The sequence below is a fragment of the Hemitrygon akajei genome, chromosome 17 (assembly GCF_048418815.1).
Source record: "Hemitrygon akajei chromosome 17, sHemAka1.3, whole genome shotgun sequence".
Taxonomy (NCBI): Eukaryota; Metazoa; Chordata; class Chondrichthyes; order Myliobatiformes; family Dasyatidae; genus Hemitrygon; species Hemitrygon akajei.
The window spans coordinates 66,504,078-66,527,744 of record NC_133140.1 but is presented as its reverse complement, the minus strand read 5'-3'; the positions used below and the strand labels follow the sequence as shown (position 1 = coordinate 66,527,744).

General features: G+C 39.2%; 1 protein-coding gene across 1 annotated transcript in view; it reads right to left on the bottom strand.

Moving 5' to 3' along the window:
* Positions 1 to 23,667, bottom strand: part of cdh13 (cadherin 13, H-cadherin (heart)) — a 1,114,993-nt gene that overhangs the window by 8,338 nt on the left and 1,082,988 nt on the right. The window contains exons 12-13 of the mRNA XM_073070318.1: positions 15,942 to 16,175; positions 10,549 to 10,764 (exon numbers count right to left, since the gene is read on the bottom strand). Of these exons, the coding sequence (XP_072926419.1) occupies positions 10,549 to 10,764; positions 15,942 to 16,175 (450 nt within the window). The remainder of the gene's footprint in view (positions 1 to 10,548; positions 10,765 to 15,941; positions 16,176 to 23,667) is intronic.

Below are 23,667 nucleotides of genomic sequence, written 5' to 3'. Positions count from 1 at the left end.
GTAGTCCTTTGCCAGGACTGTTTGTCCAAGAGTGAAACATCAAACCTCCTTGAACTTCTTTCCAGTTTAAAACTAAGCCACATTTCACAAGTAAGTAATTACCTAATTAAAATATCAAATGCCTTCTCAGATATGTTCCCTAAAAAAAGCTATTGTAGTTGGACCATGGCTTTCATCATTTCCACACTTCCTCTGAGCAGCATGGTCCTTCCCTGCTCCAATATGCTTTCCAACCAGAGGCACAGAGGTTGGCACCAACACCTCTTTGTCCTGTTGGGCAAATGTTCCTAGTGTTCAACCTGGAGACAGTTGTGGCATCATCCTATACCTTTTGTAATTCACTTTCAGTTGGCCTCATTGCTTGGGTTATGAAATGCAAATTGTGGATGGATCTTTGATCAAGTTGTAGATGACTCAGCCAATCATGTCCCCACAATGCTGGTCCTCATGCAAGTTCAATCCTATTTGTTCACAATATCATTGTATCCTTATAATGGATATAAGAGTATTAAAGTCAAGGAACATTTTTATCTCACAGTGTAATAGCATCAAACAGCACCAGTGCAGGCCCTTATCCCCATATTGTCCATTAGAACCTGTTTCTTGATTTACACCAATCCCTTTTGTCCACTTTAGGACCAAATTCTTCTAACAATTTCCTTATTTAAGTGACTAACTAGGTACTGATTAAACATAATAATTATATCTGATTCCCCTCATTTCCTCTGGCGGTATGTTCCAGATACAGTGCCTATAAAAAGTATTCACCACCTCCCTCTACCCCCGACGTGTTCAAGGTTTATTGTTTTACAACATTGAATCATAGTGGATTTAATTTGACTTTTTTGACACTGATCAACAGAAAAGATTCTTTTATGTCAAAGTGAAAACAAATTTCAACAAATTGGTCTAAATTCATTACAATTATTAAAGACAAAATAATTGATTGTATAATTACTCCCCCTTCAAGTCAACATTTAATAGATGCATCTTTGGCAGCAATTACAGCCTTGAGTCTGTGTGAATAGGTCTCTATCAGCTTTGCACATCTGGACACAACAAATTTTCCCCATTCTTCTTTACAAAACTGTTCATGCTCTGTCAGCTTGTATGGGATCATAAGTGAACAGTCCTTTTTGAGTCCAGCCACAAATTCTTAATTGGATTGAGGTCTGGACTCTGACTTGGCCACTCCAGGATATTAACTCTGTTGTTTTTAAGCCAGTGCTGTGTAGCTTTGGCTTTATGCTTGGGGGTCATTATCTTGCAGGAAAACAAATCTTCTCCAGAGTCACAGTTCTATTGCAGACTGCATCAGGTTTTCCTCCAGGATTTCCCTGTATTTTGCTGCATTAATTTTACCCTCTACCCTCACAAGCCTTCCAGGGCCTGCTGCAGTGAAGCATCCCCACAGCATGATGCAGGCACCGCCATGCTTCACGGTAGGGATGGAGTGTTTTTGATGATGTGCGGTGTTTGGCTTACACCAAACATAGTGTTTAGCCTGAGGGCCAAAAAGTTTTAGTTTCATCAGACAATCAAACCTTCCTCCGGCTGACTTCAGAGTCTCCCACATGCCTTCCAGCAAAATGTAGGTGAGATTTCACATGAGTTTTTTTCAACAGTGGCTTTCTCTTTACACCCTCCCACAAAGCTGTGATTGGTGAGGCACCCAGGCACAGTCTCTCCCATCTCAGCCACTGAAGCTTGTAACTCCTCCAGAGTTGTCATGGGTCTCTTGTGGTCTCCCTCACTAGTCCCATTCTCGCACGGTCACTCAGTTTTTGAGGACGGTCTGCTCCAGGCAGATTTACAACTGTGCCATATTCTTTCCATTTCTTGATGAATGACTAAACTGTACTCCAGGGGAAGTTCAATAACTTGAAAATTTTCTTGTATCCATCTCCTAAGTTGTGCTTTTCGATAACTTTTTTTATAGAGTTGCTTGGAATGTTGATTTGTCTTCATGGTGTAGTTTTTGCCAGGATACTGACTCACCAACAGTTCGACCTTCCAGATACAGGCGTATTTTTACTACATTCAATTGAAACACCATGACTGCACACGGTGATCTCCATTTAACTAATTATGTGACTTCTAAACCAATTGGCTGCACTAGTGATGATTCGGTGTGTCATATTAAAGGAGGTGTATACTATTTTGTGTTTTATTTTGTAATTAATTTAGATCATTTTGTAGAGATCTGTTTTCACTTTGACATACAAGTCTTTTTCTGTTGATTAGTGTCAAAAAAGCCAAATTAAATCCACTGTGATTCAATGTTGTAAAACAATAAAGCATGAAAATTTACAAGGGGAGTGAATACTTTTATAAGCATCATATTAGCAACTCTTTCTGTAAAAAAATGTAGCTCTTGTACTTCCTTTAAAACTCTTTCCTCTCATCTTAAGCACCTGTTCTCTTATTTTTGACAGCTCTACCATGAGAAAAAGAATTTGACTATCTATCCTATCAATTGCTCTCATTATCTTTGTATTTCTAGCAGCTTACTCCTCGGTCTGCTTCTCTCAAAGGCAAACGAGCTTAGTTTATCCAAACTCTCCTGATAACTAAAGCATTCCAATCCAAAGAATATCTTGATGAAGTTCCTCTTTATTCTCTCAAGTAAAATTCTGTAGCAAAATTCTTTACAGTAACTGAAAAATGAGCAACTTGGTACTGATAGATCAGGTCTATAAACACAGGTCTTCGGAATAAAATATATCCTTTTTGAACACATGAGAAAAATGCAAAAGAAGTTCAAGGTAGATAGTACTCTAGTCAATTTTAAGTTACTTTGCCCAGTTACTTTCTCTCATTAAATTCATTATTTTTACACAAGACAAAAAGATTACAACTACTACAGACCAATTTTAAGGAGAAAGGTTTAACTCAATCCAACAAAAGCTTTTTGAGGCATATACTCTTATCAATCCTGTTTCAATCTGCATCTAATTTCTTCAATTACATGTCCACCATAACGCTGGGTCTAGATAAAATAACGTATCAGTCGGAAGAGGTGGGAACAACGACTGAAAAGCAAAAGTAGTCTGCAGCTGTTGGAGCAACCTGGAACATTAATTCTACTTACCTGTCTACAGATTTATTTTCCCACAGGGAATTAGCAAACCAGATCAGTTCCATAACAATCCAGCAGGTTATCTTTTCCAAGACTTGACTTGATTTTAGTATGTGGATTTATTTAACTATTTAAGTTTAATTTTCCCAGTTGCTGTTGTGGAATTCAAACTTGTTTCTCTGGATCAGTGGCCCAGAGGCCTATCCATTAATCCAGCAATTTAACAGCCATGAGGAAATCTGCAGATGCTGGAAATTCAAGCAACACACACAAAATGCTGCTGAATTTAACAGCCATGTTATTGTATCGCAAATTTAACATTTACTGTTGATACTTTAATTCCTCTTTGTACATTTTTATTTTAAAGTTTAAAAAATGCATGTGGTGGAATTTAACATTCATGCATTTAGTGTGCATATCAGAACAAAACTCACTGTTTCTGTTTATCAAATGAGTTTAGGGATGGCCAGATTTATATCATATCTTTACAGGTTTTCAATTAACCTACATTCATAGACAATATATATTATTATTCTCAGTAAGGATGCTTCCTGTGGCTCATTTGTCCCATCAGTACATCACAAATTAGACAAATCTACTAAAATACTTTCTTAAACTAACTCTGGGAAAACACTATAATGTTGAGATGCCAATGGTGTATGCCTTTAATTCTAGGTAAGTTATTACTCAGTAAATGTGCAATATCATTTGGCTGTGGGGTTTCTCATGTCAGTTATCATGAATTTAATGGTCATTATGGACAAGGCCTCTCAACTGCATCACTATGGTAACATTCCTAATACTTCTCCCTACTCATGAAAATGATGCAGACATTTCCAAATGTCAGTCTGTGATATTAGCACTCAAACCCAGAGAACAAAAGAGATAGCTACAAATGTCAAGGTTTTCTTTTCGGTAAAATTCCCAATGTTTTGTTGTCATCAATCCATTAAATATAAGTGAGATAATCACAGTAATACAGCGAGGGCAGTGATTAGTATTTGAATGGTGTTAACACTCCAAAACAAATAGAGACTTGTGAACTCACTCCTCCATTTCCAATCGGTTATAGCCAACTTTGCCATTTGCAACTGTTTATTAGAACTTAAGTTACTTTGGTAATCCTTCAATGCGCAATAATGCTGTCAAATCCAACACACAATGTATTTTGAATTATCCTTACCCCTTTCATGGATAAAATTCATTTGCCCCACATGAATCATTAACTCCAATAATTAGACTAGATTTTGTCGTCAGTGGGCAGTGTTCTCTATGACATGCAATAGTTCCTCCTTTACCTAATGATGGAGTCAGTTGACAGAGATTCTTGCTGACCCTTCAGAAAATGATGTCATAGTGGTAACAACAGTAAAACACCATCCCCTTCTCTCAATTCTTCTATCTCTGTCACATCTGCTCTCAGGATGAGACTTTTCATTCCAGAATGAAGGAGATGAAAGGGGCTTCCCTTCCTGCACCATCAATGCTGCTCTCAATCGCATCTCTTCCATTTCATGCATGTCAGTTCTTACCCCATCCTCCTGCCACCCTACCAGGGATAGGTTGTTTCTTACCCTCACCTACCACCCCACCAGCCTCCGCATCCAGCACTTAATTCTCCGCAACTTCCGTCATCTCCAATAGGATCCCACCACCAAGCACATCTTTCACTCTCCCCACTTTCTGCTTTCCACAGTGATTGCTCCCTGTGCGACTCACTTGTCCATTCATCATTCCCCACTCATCTCCCTCCTGACACTTGTCCTTGTAAGTGGAACAAGGGCTACACCTGCCCCTACACCTCCACCCTCACTACCATTCAGGGCGCCAAACAGACCCTCCAGGTGAGGCGACATTTCACCTGTGAGTCTGTTGGCGTCATATACTGTGTCCGGTGCTCCCAGTGTGGCCTCCTGTATATTGGTGAGACCTGACGTAGATTTGGAGACCACTGTGCTGAGCACCTACACTCCGTCTGCCAGAAGAAGCGGGATCTTGCAGTTGCCACCTATTTTAATTCCACTTCGCATTCCCATTCCAATATGTCAATCCATGGCCTCCTCGACTGCTGCAATGAGGCCACAGTCAGGTTGGAGAAGCAACACCTTTTATTCCATCTGGGTAGCCTCCAACCTGATGGAATGAGCATCGATTTCTCAAACTTCCGGTAATGCCCAAACCTCCCCCTCTCCTTCACCAGTTCCCATTCCCTTTTCCTTCTCTCACCTTATCTCCTTGCCTGCCCATCACCTTCCTCTGGTGCTCCTCCCCCCTTTTCTTCTATGACTTTCTATCCTCACCTATCAGACTCCCCCTTCTCCAGCCTTGTATCACTTTCACCAATCGACTTTCCAGCTCCTTACTTCATCTCTCCTCCTCCCGGTTTCACCGATCACTTTGTGTTTCTCTCTCGCTGCCTCCCACCTTTTAAATCCACTCCTCATCTTTTTTTCTACAGTCCTGCCAAAGAGTTCACGCCCAAAATGTCGATTGTATTTTTTCCATAGATGCTGCCTTGTCTGCTAAATTCCTCCAGCATTTTGTGTGTGAAACCCAGAGCTAGTTGTGTGGTCAGAGACTAAGATTGTTGCCCATAGTGAAGACCAGGACTTCCATGGATTTACAGAAAACCAATATAATCCCAATAAAGTACAAGATTTATTATGAAAACTCGATTAATTCACAAATGAGTTTAGGGAAATTCTTATGTGCTAGGCTACTCAAATGCAGCAATGTGCTTGATTCTAAACAGCCTTTGCAGTTCAGGGGAAATTATGAATGTACAGTAAATATTAATAAATAGTTAGAGAAGAAATAAGAATATGAACTAGAATAAAAATAGAAAATATTATTACAGTATATTTATTATTAAATAGCTAAGTAATTTATCCACATGCTAAATTATTGAAACTAACAAAATAAATAGTAAAAAAAGTTTTACCTTTTACCCAGGAGCTTCTTTCTCACTCAATGGCAGGTGGACTGCTGTTCTTGTGGCATATTAAGCCTGGCTCGAGATGGATTTGTCACATTAGAGACTAGGAAGCCTGTGAAAAATCATTCTGTCTAATTGGACTCCATCAGGAATCCACTGGAACAGAATGTGAGCAAGTTCAGCCAGTTGGGACTGGGCATTTGGTGCCACCATTATTGCCAGCAGTGGAGACTAGAACTTCCACATTTCTACAGATAATCATTGCGGCCTGGTATTCAAATACAATGGGCAGAAATTTAAGAGGCTATACGGAGTATGGACTCAGTCATTTCCACCACAGACACAGCCCTCCCCACTTCTGAGGGCACCAACAAGGGGTCCTATAGTCTACCCATCTAGGCGATATACTCCTCTCATTGCTGCCTTCAGGCAGAATGTAGGGGAAAGTGAAACTCTGCAACTCAAGATTCAACAAATGCTTCTTCCCTTCTGCCATGGGTTCTTGAATCAATGTGAAATAAGGACCTAATTGGCCTATGATTTCCTTTCATCTGCCTCCGCCCCTTCTTAAAGTGTGGAGTGATATTAGCAATTTTCCAGTACTCTGGAACCATTCCAGAATCTAGTGATTCTTGAAAGATAGTTATCAATGCTTCCTCAATCTCTTCAGCTGCTCCTTTCAGAACTCTGGGGTGTAGTCCATCTGGTTCAGGTGACTTATCTACCTTCAGACTTTCAGCTTCCCAAGCACCTTCTCCTTAATAATAGCAACTACGCTTATTTCTGCACCTTGACACTCTGGAATTTCTGGCATACTGCTAGAGTCTTCCATGGTGAAAACTGATGCAAAATACTTATTAAGTTCACCTGCCATTTCTTTCTCTCCTGTTATTACCTCTACAGCATCATTTTCCAGCAGTCCAGTATCACTCTGGCCTCTCTTTTACTCTTTTTTCTGAAAAAAACATTTGGTATCCTCTTTGATATGTTGGCTACTTACTTTAATATTTCATCTTTTCTCTCCTTATGTTTTTTTTAGTTGCCTTCTATTGGTTTTTAAACACTTCCCAGTCCTCTAACTTCCCATTAATTTTTGCTCTATTATATGCCCTCCCTTTTGCTTTGATGCAGTCTTTAATTTGCCATGTCAATCACAGTTGCCTCGTCCTCCTTTTACAATATTTCTTCATCTCTGCCATTATCCCTGCTAGTGATCCTTCCAATCAACTTTGGCCAACTCCTCGCTCATGCCTTTGTAATTCCCTTTACTCTAGTGTAATACTAATACATCTGACTTTATCTTCTCCCTCTCAAACTGCAGTATGAATTGTATCATGCTATTTTCATTACATCCCAAAGGTTCCATTATCGTAATGTTTCTAATCAAATCTGGATCATTACACAACACCCAATCCAGAAATGTCTTTCCCCTAGTAGGCTCAACAGAAGCTACTCTAAAAAGCCATCTCATAGGCATTCTACAAATTCCCTCTCTTGGGATCCAGCATCAACCCAATTTTCCCAAACTACCAGCATATTGAAATCCCACTTGACAATCATAACATTGCCCTTATTAACTTACTTTTCTATTTCCCACTGAAATTTATATCCCAATCCTATCTGCTGCGTGGGGTCTGTATCTAACTCCCATCAGGGTTTTTTACCCTTGCAATTCCTTGTCTACTCACAAGGATTCTATATCTTCCTCTTTGTCACCTTTACAACACCCTTAAGGATTTGATCGCATTTTTTTTTACCAACAAAGCCACCCCACCCCCGCCTAGCTGCTTGTCCTTTCGATACAATGCGTATCATGTACGTTAAGCACCCAACTATGATGATCCTTTAGCTACATCTCGATTATGCCCACAATGCCATAAAACATAAAAATCCTACAGTACAATACAATGTTGTGCTGACCATGTAACCTACTCCAGAGATTGCCTAGAATTTCCCTATCACATAGCCCATCATTTCTCCAAGCTCTTAAAAGACCCTACTGTATCTGCTTCCACCACTGTCGCCGGCAGTGCATTCCACACACCCACCATTCTCTGTGTGAAAAACTTACCGCTAACATCCCCTCAGTATCTTTTTCCAAGCACCTTAAAGACATGTCCCCTCATGTTAGCTGTTTCAGCCCTGTGAAAAAGCCTCTGACTATCTGCACAATCAATGCCCCTCATCATCTTATACACCTCTATCAGATCACCTTTCATCCTCCTTCACTCCAAGGAGAAAAGGCCAAGTTCACTCAAACTTTTCTCATAAGGCAAGCTCCTCAATCCAGGCAACATCCTTGTAAATCTCCTCTGCTCTCTCTCTATAGTATCCACATCCTTCCTGTAGTGAGGTGACCAGAACTGAACACAGTAATTCAAGTGGGGTCTGACCAGGGTCCTATATAGCCATAACATTACCTCACAGCTCTTGAACTCTATCCTATGGTTGATGAATGCCAACACACCATATGCCTTCTTAACAACACTGTCAACCTGCACAGCAGCTTTGAGTGTCCTACTAACATGGACACCAAGATCTCTCAGATCCTCCACACTGCCAGGAGTCTTACCATTTATATTATATTCTCTCTTCAAATTGGACCTACCAAAATGAACCACTTCACACTTATCTGGGTTGAAATCCATCTGCCACTTCTCAGCCCAGTTCTGCATCCTTTTGAAGTCCCGCTGTAACCTCTAACTACCCTCCAGACTATCCACAACACCCCCAACCTTTGTGTCATCAGCAAATACCTGCCAATCTCTAACTGCGCTACAAGATCATCTACCTTATTCCCTATACTGTATGGATTCACATATAATACCTTAATGCCTGTATTTATCACAATTTCTACAATTTATGTTGTCATGTTCATAATCTACTGCACTCCTGCTATTGAAAAAAAGATTATATTCATGGCGCTTATACCCTGGGTACAACAATAACTTGAAACTTAAAGCTTAGTGAGACTCAACCTCGATAGATTGGGCTTTAATGCATGATACAGAAACATAGAAACATAGAAAACCTGCAGTGCAATACAGACCTTTGGCCCACCATGCTGTGCTAAACATATACTTACTTCAGAAATTACCTAGGATTACCCATAGCCTTCTATTTTTCTAAGTTCCATGTAGTTATCCAGGAGTCTCTTAAAAGACCCTATCACATCCGCCTCCACCACTGTCGCCAGTAGCCCATTCCACGCATTCACCACTCTCTGCATAAAAATCTTACCCCTGACATCTCCTCTGTACCTACTTACAAGCACCTTAAAACTGCACCCTCTTGTGTTAGTCATTTCAGCCCTGGGAAAAGCAATGGAAAATATTCTTGGGACATTAGGCAATGGAAAATATTCTTTGAGCATTAGGATTAATCCGGCTTCCGATTCGAATCTGTTGAATCAGGCATAGATTACAGCATGATCCAAGAACACGTATTAGAATTTTAGAAGACCGATTTTTAAAGTTTCTACATTATATTTCCCAGGGCTCATAAGTTTTGAGTAACTTAGACCCCTCCATCAGAAGAAATCCATAACGAATGCAATACACATTCATTTTATACTGCCAACAGTAATCACAAGCATATGATTCCCTCGCTTGTGATTTAATGAAGAATTAAATTAAAGTGAAAATAAATTTATGCCTTCTTTATTTGCCGTGTCTGACCCGTGAAATTTCAGATTTACCTGTTTGGATTAAGTTAATTAGCAAATGTGAAATTTATCCATGCATTTGTGTGATTTATCAATTAAACACTATTTTAAAAAAAGAGTAATTGATCAAATATTTAAAAAATACCTTGTTGACAAACATTTGCTTGAGAGTAGGCCATTCAGAAGGGGAAACTACATTCAGTCAGCTTAGGTCTTTACCTTTTGTCTAGCAGAAGTACAATATTTCTTATATTTCTCACAATTGAAGAGGTCAGTGGAGGACCCAACATGAACACACAATATACAATGGTTCTTAGTGCATTCCCAATCAGTCCTACCTCCTGTAAACAATTCTCCCTCAAGTCTCCATGAACTTCCTCTGATTCTTCTGCCACCCAACTATGCAAGGGATAACGTATAATAGCTAATAGCACATCCTTGAGATGTTGGAGGAAATCAGAGCACCAGGTAAAACCCATGCAAATCTGTGCAAACTTCTCACAGACAACACTTTGTGGTCAGGACCAAACCCAGGACACTGGAACTATGCAGTAGCAGCACTACCATGTCATTCCTCTTGATGTCCAGAGCCTAGGATACATTAAGTACAACTAGTTTAAAACATTCAACATTTTGGGAACAGCATCTTCCCCTCTGCCATCAAATTTCTGAACCAACAATGACTCCATGAACAATACCCCCACTAGTTTTGAACTACTTATTTTATAAACTTCTTATTATAATTTATAGCATAAGATGTATCCAACCTATGTCAATGATAATAAACGATTCAGACAATGACTCTGATTCTTGTTGCATAAACATGAACCATAACAAACCTGAATCTGAACTATTGAAAACCAAACTCACAGAACAATGTGATGATAGAAATCAAGAGGAGTGTGATACTGATGTGGAGAGAGTTGGCTGTGCTGCAGTCCATTTTGTTCTTCTTGCAAGAGCAGACTTGGACTAAAACATCTGTGCTGTTGGTCAATGGGGGCTTCCCACTGTCTGTCACTACAATTGGCAAATTGTAGTTGGATCTTTTCAGTGAATGCAGGAGGCTGAGTCGAGCATGAGTGCCTGAAGGAACAAAACAAAAATATGAATGTTGTAAGTGCAAACTTTACTCATGAAGGTTAGATATCAATGTTGGGTGATGGAATACTTCCACACAGTCAGTGTTTAATCAGTGTCACATATGTTATTCAATAAATATCCAATGTTCAAAATGACCTCTTTGATTTTCTGGAATTAAAGAAATGTGATTAACATAGAGACTGAACTTCCAGTGAATAACAGACAATAATTCATTGCAACACATAGAAAATGCTGGAAGAACTCAGCAGCTCAGGCTGCATCTATGGAAATGAATAAACAGTCGATGTTTCTGGCTGTGGCTGTTCTTCAGGGCCAGAATTTAAAAGGTTGGGGGAGGGGAAGGAGGTTAGCTAGAAGGCGATGGGCGAAGCCAGGTGGGCGGTGAAGGGCTGGAGAAGAAGGAATCTGATAGGAGAGGGGACCATAAGAGAAAGGGAAGGAAAAGGGGTCCTGAAGGAAGTGATAGGCAGGTGAGAAGAGATAAAAGGCCAGAGTGGGTAATAGAAAAAGAAGGGAGAGGAAGGGAAAATATTTTTTACTGGAAGGAGAAATCGATATTCATGTCATCGGGTTGGAGGCTACCAAGACGGAATAGAAGGTAAAAAGGCAAATAATTCAACTGTCCCAAAAATCAGTCATATCCCATGATCATCTGTCTTTGCTTGCTGGGAATCCCTTTTGTCAATTGCTTATTATTTCTCACCCTTTGAACTAAATAGAGAACTGAAGTTGAACGTGCGTTCATATCCTGGAGAATATATTACTACAACACTGTCTCACCAAAATATTCCAGTTTGATAAAGTACAGTTACTTGAAGTGTTTACTTTGTTTCTTCCTCTGCAGGAACTGTCCATCTCCACTGAGTATATCCATTTACTGCTTTTACTTCGGATTTCTCAGCACCTCCCAATATGCTGCTTTTGTGTTATCTTTAACATCCAGTCAAAAATCACAAAATACATTGGAAGCGAAACAGGGTTGTCCCTGCATGCGTGTAGAGCGATCAAAATTCATGATTAGTAATTATGCTATATTCGTGCCTGCTCCTTGATGGTATGAATATTGATTTCTCCTTCTGGTTATAAAAAATCCTTCCACTCCCTTCTTCTTCTATTCCCCGCTCTAGCCTCTTACATCTTCTCACCTGCCTATCACCTCTCCCTGGCTCCCCTCCTCCTTCCCTTTCTCCTCTGGTCCACTCTCCTCACCTATCAGATCCCTTGCTCTTCAGCCCTTTAACTTTCCTTCACCTATCACTTCCTTCCCCTCCCCTCACCTCTCTATTGTGGCGTCTTCCCCCTACTTTCCACTTCTGAAGAAGGGTCTCTGCCCGAAACATTGACTGTTTGTTCACGTCCATGAATGCTGCCTGACCTGCTGAGTTCCTCCAGCATTTTGTTTGTGTTTCTTCATGACTAATGTTTCCTCATGTGGTCATCATGCTGGAGATGTCTGCATACAGCCAGTGCCGAAGATTGAAACCTTCCATCAGCCCCATACAGTATTTTGAATGGCCAGGCATGTTTTAAAATGTTCATTCACTATTTCCTGTTGCAGTTAAAGGGAAGGAGTTTCCCCACTGAAGCTAGCCTGGGAGATGTCCACGAAAGAAAAAATATAGGGGATAGCAGCCTTCACAACATCCAGAAGTAGGCAGGGACATTTATTCTAGAAGAGAAGGTGAAGTAGCTCAGAAATTGTTCAATGTAGTACACATTCAGCATACACCAGCCAGCAATCTCCATCAACAGGAGAGCATGTCTAACTTTCAAATACAGTAGATTCTGGTTAATCGGGACACATCAGGACTACTACACTTTGGCCCAATTAAGCAGTTGCCCCAATTAGCTGAAGTTTCATGGAGATAGTTAAAGAGGTATAAAAAAGACAAGCTACTGCTTAACTGAGTAACAAATTATGTATTTAAATGAAAATACGGGTCAAATCAGAACACTATCAAACTACTAGGTAGTGTAAAACTGTGTATTAGTTTATCAATAGAGGAATTCATCTAGTGCATATGTTCTTTTGATTGACTGTACATGAACAAAATGAGAGCAGATGCTTAAAGTACATAATGGACTGCCTTCATACAATACTATTGATTACTGCATCCTCTAAATCTTAATTATCATATCAATCAAGATGATTGTTGATACCTTCAAATTCTTCATAGTTCCTAACTTGTTGAAGTAGTGAAATTGTTTCATTGTCACTCCCAGCTGTTTCTGACTTGAAACTGCAGTGATCAAAATGGTTCTGAATTGTTTCACTACTTATTTCTCGCCAACTACCAGTGACAAAAATCACTGCATTTTGGGAACAAGCGCACATAATTGATGCTATTTAAAAACTACCCTAAGCATAGTGTAGTGTCTAACAGCCATGCAAGTTCTCATGTCCAGTGCTAGTTAGAAACTGTTCGGCAACAGTCCCCTACCCCAATAAAGTGGCATGTTGTCCAAAATAAATAAAGGGAATCTTAGCTATTTTCTCGATCAGCTTTTGTTCTAAAGAGTTGTCCCAAATAAGTGAGTGTCTTGATTGACTGATGGTCCTATTAACTAGAATCCATTGTACTGCCCTACATCCACAAATCCACAAAAGATGAAAGTTCTCAGGAGATGTGCAGGACAAGTTTTTTACTCAGAGAGTGTTAGGTACCTGGAATGCACAGCCAGAATTGGTAGTGGAGGAGAACTCGATAGAGGTACTTAAGGGGCTGTTAGGCACACAGATTTACAGGGAATGGAGAGATGTCAATGTTGTGTACTGTAGGAAGAAGAGACTCACTTAGTTAGTTTTTAATTACTAGTTTAATCATCCTCACAACCACTTTCATGACCCGCTACTAACTCCGTAAAGGCACACACCTCCTTTGGTCCTGCAGGACAAGATGCACACAATTGCATATGGATACATGTTATTCAATACTGAAATGCTTGTTACTGAGTTGTAGGGCAAGAAGATGACAGGATCGTCACCTGTAATTCCATAAGATATAGCAGCAGAATTAGGCCATTTGGTCTATCAAGTCTTCTCTGCTATTTAATCATTATTTTTCACCTCAACCCCATTTTCCTGTCTTTTCACCTTTAACTTTGATGCCCTTAATAATCAATAACCTAGGACATGTCCTCTTATTGTTACCATCAGGAAGGAGGTACAGAAGCCTGAAGGCACACACTCAATGATTCAGGAACAGCTTCTTCCCTTCTTCCATCTGATTCCTAAATGGACATTGAACCCATGAACACTAACTCACTTTTTTCTATTATTTCTGTTTTGCACTATTTTTAATCCATTTAATATACATACATATATACTTACTGTTGCTGAATTATTTTTCTTTCTATTGCATTGTACTGCTGCTGCTAAGTTAACAAATTTCACAACACATGCCGGTGATAATAAACCTGATTCTGATTTTAAACATCCGCTTTAACCCCCTTCTCACATTTCACTTCTCCTTCATCTCTTTTCTCTTCAAATAATGAAGGTTGCAAGCTTCCTCCACTTTCTGACCACAAAACTACACAACATTGACTTCTCTAACTTCCGTTAATGCCCCTCCTCCCCTTCTTACCACATCCCTGACATATTTAGTTGTTTGTTTTTTTTCTCTCTCTCTGCCCATCACCCTGCCTGTTCTCCATCTCCCTCTGGTGCTCCCCCCTCCCCCTTTCTTTCTCCCGAGGCCTCCTGTCACATGATCCTTTCCCTTCTCCAGCTCTGTATCACTTTCACCAATCACCTTTCCAGCTCTTAGCTTCATCCCACCCCCTCCGGTCTTCTCCTATCATTTTGCATTTCCCCCTCCCCCCACTACTTTCAAATCTCTTAGTATCTCTCCTTTCAGTTAGTCCTGACGAAGGGTCTCGGCCCGAAACGTCGACAGCGCTTCTCCTATAGATGCTGCCTGGCTTGCTGTGTTCCACCAGCATTTTGTGTGTGTTGTTTCAACATTTCTTTTTTTCTGTTTGATATAGCAAGCCATTCTAACTTGGTAGAAGGGAGAGAAATGAAAGAAGATAAAGCCACTCAATTTAATGTCCACATCCATTAATTCAGATGCTGATATTGTGCGTGATTTGCTTAGAATTTGGGATGAGTATGTAGTAATTCATTGGGTACAAATAACTTGCAGACAAGATAAGAGCTTTGGTGGTCCAGTGGATCTACAAGAATGGAGTTAAGGCTACACTCTGGAGGGCCAAAGAATTAAGCTGGTTCAGCTGCCATCCCTCCAGAAGCAATGTCCTAGATAAGTTCGGCAGAGGACTTGAGGACTTTGATGAGGCAGCCTTAGACAAAAGGGGTGCACGAGGAAATTTTCAAGGCATTGGCAGGATGGTCTAAAAATTAAATGTAGCCAAGGAATAAGGGGGAATGAAAATGCTGAAATTCCTCATGTCTTTGTGGAATTTGTGGCACGTGGTGCTGCTGCTGCTGCTGCCTCACAGCCCCATTGATTCAGGCTAATTCCTCATTTGTAGTGGTGTCTATGTGGAGTTCATTCTACAGACAAGATTAGAAAATGCATTGAATGCTGATTAACATCTAACTATATGAGTGTCAGGAGGCTGGAGCAGGGATCCAATCACAGACCCAGCACTGTGCACACAGTGATATTAATTGAGTAACAAATCCCGAGGTGCAAACAAAGTCGGTATCAAAGTTCAGGCAGAGATCAAAACATCTAGAGAAATCCAAAACCCGGAATCAGGAAACAGGCAGAGTCGATATTCAGAAGGACAGAGTACAGATACAAATACTGAAAAGGCTCAGGAAAATTCACTGGCACAATCTGGCAACAAACAGGTGAAAATACAGGGCTAAAATACACTGAGCAATAAACAGAGAGGCAGATGATAGGTGGAGCACAATGAGACAGAAGTGGCAGCAAAACAGTAATATTGAGAAACAGGACAGAGGAAGAGTGCTCAGTAATACAGGGGCCGGAGTAGAGCAGGAGCGGGGACAGGAGCACATGGGACATGAAAACAAACAAGAGCACATGGCAATACAAAACCACAGACTGACAGCTAGGGGGAAAACACACAAAAAGACAAAGTTCAACTGGAGGTACAGACAATGAGATGGAATTTCACTATAAGATCGGAGAATCTCTTTTTTCTGAAATGGAAAGTTCTCTTACTGTTGACCTGGGTGACCTTCCAGGTTTTTTCAACTCCAGGTTGCTTGCCCAACTGAAAATTAAATGGATCAGCATTTGGTTCAAGATCTTTGTCTGTTGCTCCCAGAATAGCCACACTGAGATCCTTCGAATCCTCACAGAACTTTGCTACAGTTGGATAAACAGAGGGTGGGTTGTCATTCACATCCAGCATGTTGATAATCAAGGTACCAGTGCCAGTAGCTACCGGGTCACCTAAGGAATAGAGCAGAAGATTTTGTCAATTACATCATACTACAGAAGGTATTTTCATGTATTCTAGCGGCTAACACTAACAGAGGACAAGTCTCATCTGGTAATCATGTTGTGTGATTTTTAATGATGTAAGTCCTTTCCATCTCCTATTTTGTATAAATCAATATTCCTGGATTCTCATGTAATTAACTTTTCCTATTTAGTAAATATGAGCTAGATTTCCAACTTCAATCATGTGATCCAAGAACAATGTCTGCATCAGGCTCAGAAACAGCCCAAACTAAATTTCATCTCATACTTGCCATTGCTTACAAGTGATCTGATGTGCTTATATCTGAAGCTGCTTTATGCACAATATCACCAATTTAGGAGTAAGCTCATGATAAATAAGATGAATATGTATACAGGTCCTCCCCAGGTTACCAAGGGGGTCCCATTTCTGAGAACTTTCCTAATCCAAATTCATAAATTGGAATCATATTATTCATATGTATGGACTGTCCATAGGTTAGACATATGTAAATTGGTGAGGATTGTAATGTGAACACTGTATTTTATTTAGATTCATTTGATCAATTAATAAGTAAAATATATTTGATATATGAATTTCCCTTTATGGAATATGAAGTTCATTTATTCTAATTAGCCAATTATTGAGTGACAGTTAGAAACTGTCAAGACCAATTTGATTTAGGCCTCTGTTGAGGCCTGAAACATTTTGGGAGAGCATAAGAGATACCAGAGATCCAAAGCTCATCCTTTTTTAAACATTTCACTTCAGTATTGCTGTAGTTTTAAGCGTATATCAATATAAAAATGACAAAACAATTTATTAGCCTGGGCTAATTTGCTTAAATGCACAAATAAGCAGAGTTGGAACCAGTCCAAGAAGCCGTTTTCCAATATTTTGTGCTTATATTGCAGGCTTTATAGGGTAGTCCAGTGAGAGAACCAGTTATATGTGGAACAGGAAGGGTGCATCTAATTCCTTGTGACTGCATCAGAGTGGTGGCTTCCCATAGTACCCACTAAACACAGGTACGCAAAATGACAGCAGTTGGTGCCAGAAGAAGAGGATACCTGGAGACTAAAAGCCATGGGGCTGAGTCTGTAAATTAACAGGCTTAAGAGCAACAGGATCAAAATGAAAAACACGAGAAAAATTGTAGACGTTAGAAATACAAAACAACACACTAAATGCTGGAGGAACTCAGTAGGCCATACAGCATCTATGGAAAAAAGTAAACAGTTGTTATTTTAGGCCGAGACCTTTCATTGTGACGAAGAGTCTTGGCCTGAAACATTGACTGTTTACTCTTTAAGGATCACCACATGGAGAACATCCCTAATCGATATTCGCAGCCTTGTCTAGCAGATTCCTTCAAGTGCCAATATTTACATCATCTTCTTTTTCATTCAGACAACCATAATGGTTAATTCTTCACTCCTAGATTGTACTTCATCTTTCAGCTTCATGCTCAATTAATTAACCATATTATTAACTGACCTTTCATGTTCTCCTCAGAGCTGAGATTCCTGCTTTGACATGTATTATTAGAGACTGTGATGCTGTAGGGAACCTGGGTTCTGGGTTTGTTTATTTTTAAACACGAAGAAACAATTCAAGGGATCATTATATAATGAATATTCAAAATAAGCAATTGAATATTCAGTATTAACAATTGAAATTTTCCATCTTTATTAAGGATTGTTTATTTTAGAACAAACAATCCTAGGTCACTATTCTTTGAAAAATGCAGTGGTTTCCATGTTTGGTTATTGGTAGAAAGGATAAATATTGAAATAAAATTTGTAATGTGTTGAGATGCAAAATATGCAGTCAAATTTTAAAACAATCTTTGAACATCTGATTGCTGCAAGATTTGTGTTTTACATTCTTTTCCAGTCAAATATTAGCCAAATTCAGTGGAACTGCATTGTGTCCACCCTACAATATTAATAATTATGGACAAATCTCTACCCTTTCTCAATATCCAAATGCACTATGTGTAAATATTAGAAAATTAATGCAGAAACTTATCCTCTACTTTCATGACATTCAAGTGCATCTACGAGTCATGTGTCTCTGAAATGCTGGAGAAGATGAACAAGTCAGGAGGCATATGTGGAAAGAGAAGCAGTCACTATTTTGGGTTTGTGACCCTTTGTGCAAACTGAGAAAAAGAGAGATACCAGGTGGTAGGAAGAAATGGGTAAAAGAGTCTGCGATAGAATGAGATTAAATGGTTTCATGGCAGCAGCTACCAGCACATAATGCTCTTTGGTTTGTGTAATGGACATGTAAAGATGGTGAGACTTGCACAACAGATTAAATTTATCCAAGTAAGTTAAGGAAGACTGACCTAACATGATTACAAAAAAAGGTAAATGGCAAAGATGAGCAACTGAAGCAGGTCAGGCAGCAACTGTGGAAAGTGAAGCAGTTAAAATTTCATATGAGAAACCCGACATGATATTTTATTAGAAATGGAGAAATCCATTACTGTAGGTGGGTTAAAGCAAGGGAAGTACTCTGATAGAGTAAGACCTATAGCAATTGGGATGAAGTTCTATGTAGTGTAGTTTGTTGCTGATGTGCTGTTGGCATACACAAGAAGAAAAATTTGGATGGCAGGCAGAGATGGTTAGAACATAGAACATAAACATAACAGCACAGGAACAGGCCCTTCAGCCCATAATGCCTCTGATGACCATAATGATGAATTAAACTAAATCTTTTCTATCTATTCATGATCTATATCCTGCACATCTAAAAGCATTTTAAACAGCACCATCATATCGGCTTTCACCACTACCCCTGGCAGCCTGATCAAAGCATTTCCCTGTGTGTAAAAATACTTGTCCTATCTATGTCTTTCATAGTTTATAAACTATTATCAGGTCTCCCCTCAGCCTCCAACACTCCAGAGCAAGCAAATCAAGTTTGCCTAATTTCTCTTTATAGTTCATACTCCCTAATCCAGGCAACACCTTCTGTCATCATCATCAGGTGCCATGCCCAATTTGAGCTCTGACTGCCGTGGCCTATGTTCCCTCTAAGCTGTGCACTGACACACGTTTTTCAACCAGCGCACAAAGGAAATTAATGTGCGCACAAAAGGTTAGTTACCTAAAATAATGTAGTAATTAATAATTATACTTACTGAAAATAATCTTTTAGCTAAATGTTTCTGTTGCTTTCAGACCACTTAATGAAGTCCGATGGTTATCTAGACACCTTGCATTGCAAGCAATAATAAAAAGTTATGAGGCCCTGATCACATACTTTGAAGAAGATCAGTCAAATGACCCTGTGGCTAAATTGATAAACATCACATGCAAAGTAGCTTTACAGGTTTTATGTGATGTCTTTGATGAACTGGCTGAACTGTGCAAGATTCTGCAAAAGAGTGGCCAGACACCGACTGATTCACTTCATTTTGCACGAGGCAAAATTAACAAGACAAGAAAGCAGTATGTGGGAGACAATGTTTCATGAAATGACAAAGTTGAAGTTTTGCTAAGCCAACAACGTGAAGAAAACATCACAGTAGATACAAGTTCGCTGTTGACTTTTATAAATAGTCTTTGTGTTCATTTAGAAGAAAAGTTTCCTGAAGATGAGGTACAAGAATGGTCAGCTTTTGATTTCTCCGCAATTGCAGATTGTGACTTCACATTTGGCGAGGAACAAGTTAATGCCTTATGCCTAAAATATCATGATTTTCTAGCTGAAAATACTGTAATAGTTAGACAGTTTAATGATTTCAAATTTTCCTTGCAAGAAAAAATTAAATCCAAACTGATTTCAAACTTTGCTCAAATGGTGGCATTTGTACTTCAAAATGTACAGTTTTGCGACCTTGTGCAGTTGATATTGGGGGAACCTTTCTTGCGTCTAGTGTGGACTGTGAGCGAGGTTTTAGCCTAATGAATCAACTCAAAAACAAGCTGAGAAACCATTTACGTGAATGTCATTTGGATGTTAACGAGAATCAAAAGCTGTCAATTGGATGGAAGTTCTATTAGTCTAGAAAGAGTTTACAAAGAATGGGTAAAAGCCAAAGATGGGAGAGAGAAAAAAATAACTGAGTGACTTAAATATGTATGTTATTTTGTGCAGTTTTATGTCAAATATTTTGTAAACCTACATAAACTGTGCCATGTGTGCATTCAGTGCGCGAATACTTTTGTCACAAGAAAAAAAATTGCACAACTTAAGATTTTTGTACACACTGACTACTAAAAATTAGAGGGAACACTGGCCATGGCCCACACCTTCTGTACTCTTCCTAAAGTTTCCATATTCTCCCTGTAATAGGGTGACTAGATTTGTACCTGTTGTAGAACTGCACATGATTATATATGTTTTCAAACGGACTGAAAGACAGAACATGTCAGCTGAAGTTAACAAATTTGATACCAGGTCTGTAAGGCTCCAGGAGCTTGTGTTGTGTCTTATTGGAACAGTACATGGAGATTAGAGTGGGCTGGTGAATTTATGTAGCTGGTAACTGGAAGCTCATGGTCACTCCTCTGAACTGAGAGTGGGTGCTCCACAAAGCGATCACCCAATCTGTGTTTGATTTCTTCAATGCAGAGAAGACCACATTATCACCACAGAAGAAACTGTTTGGGTCCCAAGACGGTAAAAAGGGAAGAGAGAAAAGGTGAAGTGTTGTGCCAACTGTGGTTTCAGATGTAAGTTTCATGTGATGAGAAACGGTTACTGAACTATAGCTCATAAAAAAGTAAATGGAGTTGACTTCTGAAGCCACGCACATCATCACATACAACGCTGAATAAACATTAAGTTTTCAGAGTTTTGCATCTCCTAGAGAACTTGGATTCAACTTTAAAGAATAGCGAAGTATAAATATTTTTGGATGAATTCCTAGAAAAAAATGTCAGCCATTGCAGAAGATTCTATTTAACATATCTGCAGAGCTTGCAGTAGCAGTATTCCGAAAAGCAAGGTTATCCAGGGTTACCCTCATTTATTAAGCCGTATTCAGAGTCATTAACAGCACAATGAGTAAGAAACCGGTGGGATACTGGGAACTGATGATGATACTTAGTTAAGATCATAGGCCTGACATGAATCAGCTCTTAATTGAATTAAATAAAATAATTTCATGTGATTTCAAATTAGGGTTGTCAGTTTGTGCAATTTTAAGGAAAGATTTTGTACAAGTATGACTTGACTAATCAACTCATATAAATGTTAAAACTGATAGTCTATATCTTCATTGTAACAATGACATGTCACTTTCCAAGGTAATGTATTGTTACCATGAATTTGCAACATAACTACTGCAGGAAATTAACATCTACATGTAATTTCATTGAAAGAATATGCAAATAAGTTTCAATAAATGTATGTGTGGTTCAAGCTGTTTCTCCAATCTCATTATTTGTCTTAGAATGACAATTAGATTGAAAATACTGCAAGTTAGTACATACTTGTAAATTAGGAATTTAAACTGCTTTACAATAAGAACTATTAACTGAGGTTTACACAAAATAAATTTGTCATTACAGTTTGTCACACTTCTCTTTGTAAATAATATGAACAAAACATTTAAAAGTGATGGGTTTCAAATATATATCTTCATTTGAAGATGTAACTCTATAATCCTCTCCAAAAGTGTTTTCATTTTAAAAGCAATAATATTATTCCATCATTTGATTCCCTGAGTTAACATCAATTTTGAAGTAACAAGCCAAAATCATCTAATGCTTCCATCTTGAAAATAACTTTGGGAGAATAAGTCTATCAAATCACAGAGAGAAAGTAAGTAAGAAAATCAAAATTATGAAAGCAAATAGATCCATAAATAATTATTCCTACAAATGAAAGAAACATTTTGCCTGAGAAATAATACATGTAGGCCTCCATTAGTCTCATTAGACCATGGATTTGCACCTTGTAAAGTTTCCAGGGTGCAAGCCTGGGCAAGGTTATATGGAAGACCAGCAGTTGCCCATGCTTCAAGTCTCCCCTCTCCATACCACCGATGTAGTCCAAAGGAAGGGCATTAAGACCCATACAGCTTGACACTGGTGTCGTTGCAGAGCAATGTGTGGTTAAGTGCCTTGCTCAAGGACTCACACGCAGCCTCAGCCAAGGCTCGAACTAGCGACCTTCAGATCACTAGATGAACACCTTAACCACTTGGCCACACACCAACAATACACCATAGATGCAGTGATAGACTCTGGATAAATTATATATTAAGAAAATTAATTGCAAACAAACAATGTTTTACCATGTTAAGAAGAATAACATGGAAGTGCATCAGATGATTTGTGGCTGAACTGATTTTCTCATATTCAAAATTATGTCTGTTCTGCCATGTACATCTATTTTAATTGAATATTGGGTTAACGGAGAAGGTCTTATTGACAGAGTAATTTATTAAAAGGCAAAATACATGGATACCTTTTTGATTTCTTGGGGCATTAGTTCATATTTATTTTAGTCTTCCTAAAGTACAACAAGCACTGCAAAAATATATTGTGATGATCGTCAATCATGTCTTGCATGGATTGATTGGATTTGGTTCATGAGTCTTATTGCTGTAGGCCAATACCAGCATATTAAACTGTAATCAGTTCTAATTAAAAGAATAATCAGCGATATTTGACATTTTTCTTCTTTGAATATCCCTCAGGACTAAAGATGACTTCGTTCCACTCCAAGTCCATGGTGCTGAGTGAGTTGTTGGCTGTCCCGCAGCAGAAGCAGTATGTTTTCAGTGAGGGAGATGGACAGTAGTTTGGATGGTAGTGTACTCTGCTGCCATCCTTGCTGAGCTTCTGCATGCACCTGACAAATGGATTAGAGGTTCTCACTGCTACCCCAAAGACTCCATCCGTATTTTGAAAAGGTATTCCAATGAGTTATCAGGTCATAGATGTATGGAGAACTAAAACACAGAAACAGGTCCTGTCTGTGCCAAACTGTTACATCTGCCTAGGCCCATTGACCCACACCTATTCCATAGTCTTCCATACCCCTCCCATCCATGTACTTGGGCACCATGGTAGCATAGTGATTAGCATGACATTATTAAAGCTTGGGGTATTGGGGTTCGGAGATCAATTATGGTGTCATCTCTGATGTCTGTACGTCCTCCCTGTATGGGTTTTTCCACAGGTGCTCCAGTTGCCTCCCACTGCCCAAAGATGTACCAGGTAGTTTAATTGGTCTTTTAAAATTGTTCTGTGATAGATTACAGTTAAATTGGGGTTGTCATGGCTTGCTGGGAAGGTATAACTCAAAGGTCTAGAAGGCCCTAATCCACACTGTATTGCTAAATAAACAAAAATAAAGCAGTATTTGATCAAATTCCTCCTATATTTTGAAATGAACCCACATCCATTACTTACGCTGGCAGCTCAGTCCACACTCTCACCACGCTCTGAGTGAAGTTTCCCCTCATGTTCCCCTTTGACATTTTACCCTTCACCCTTAACCCATGATAATTAG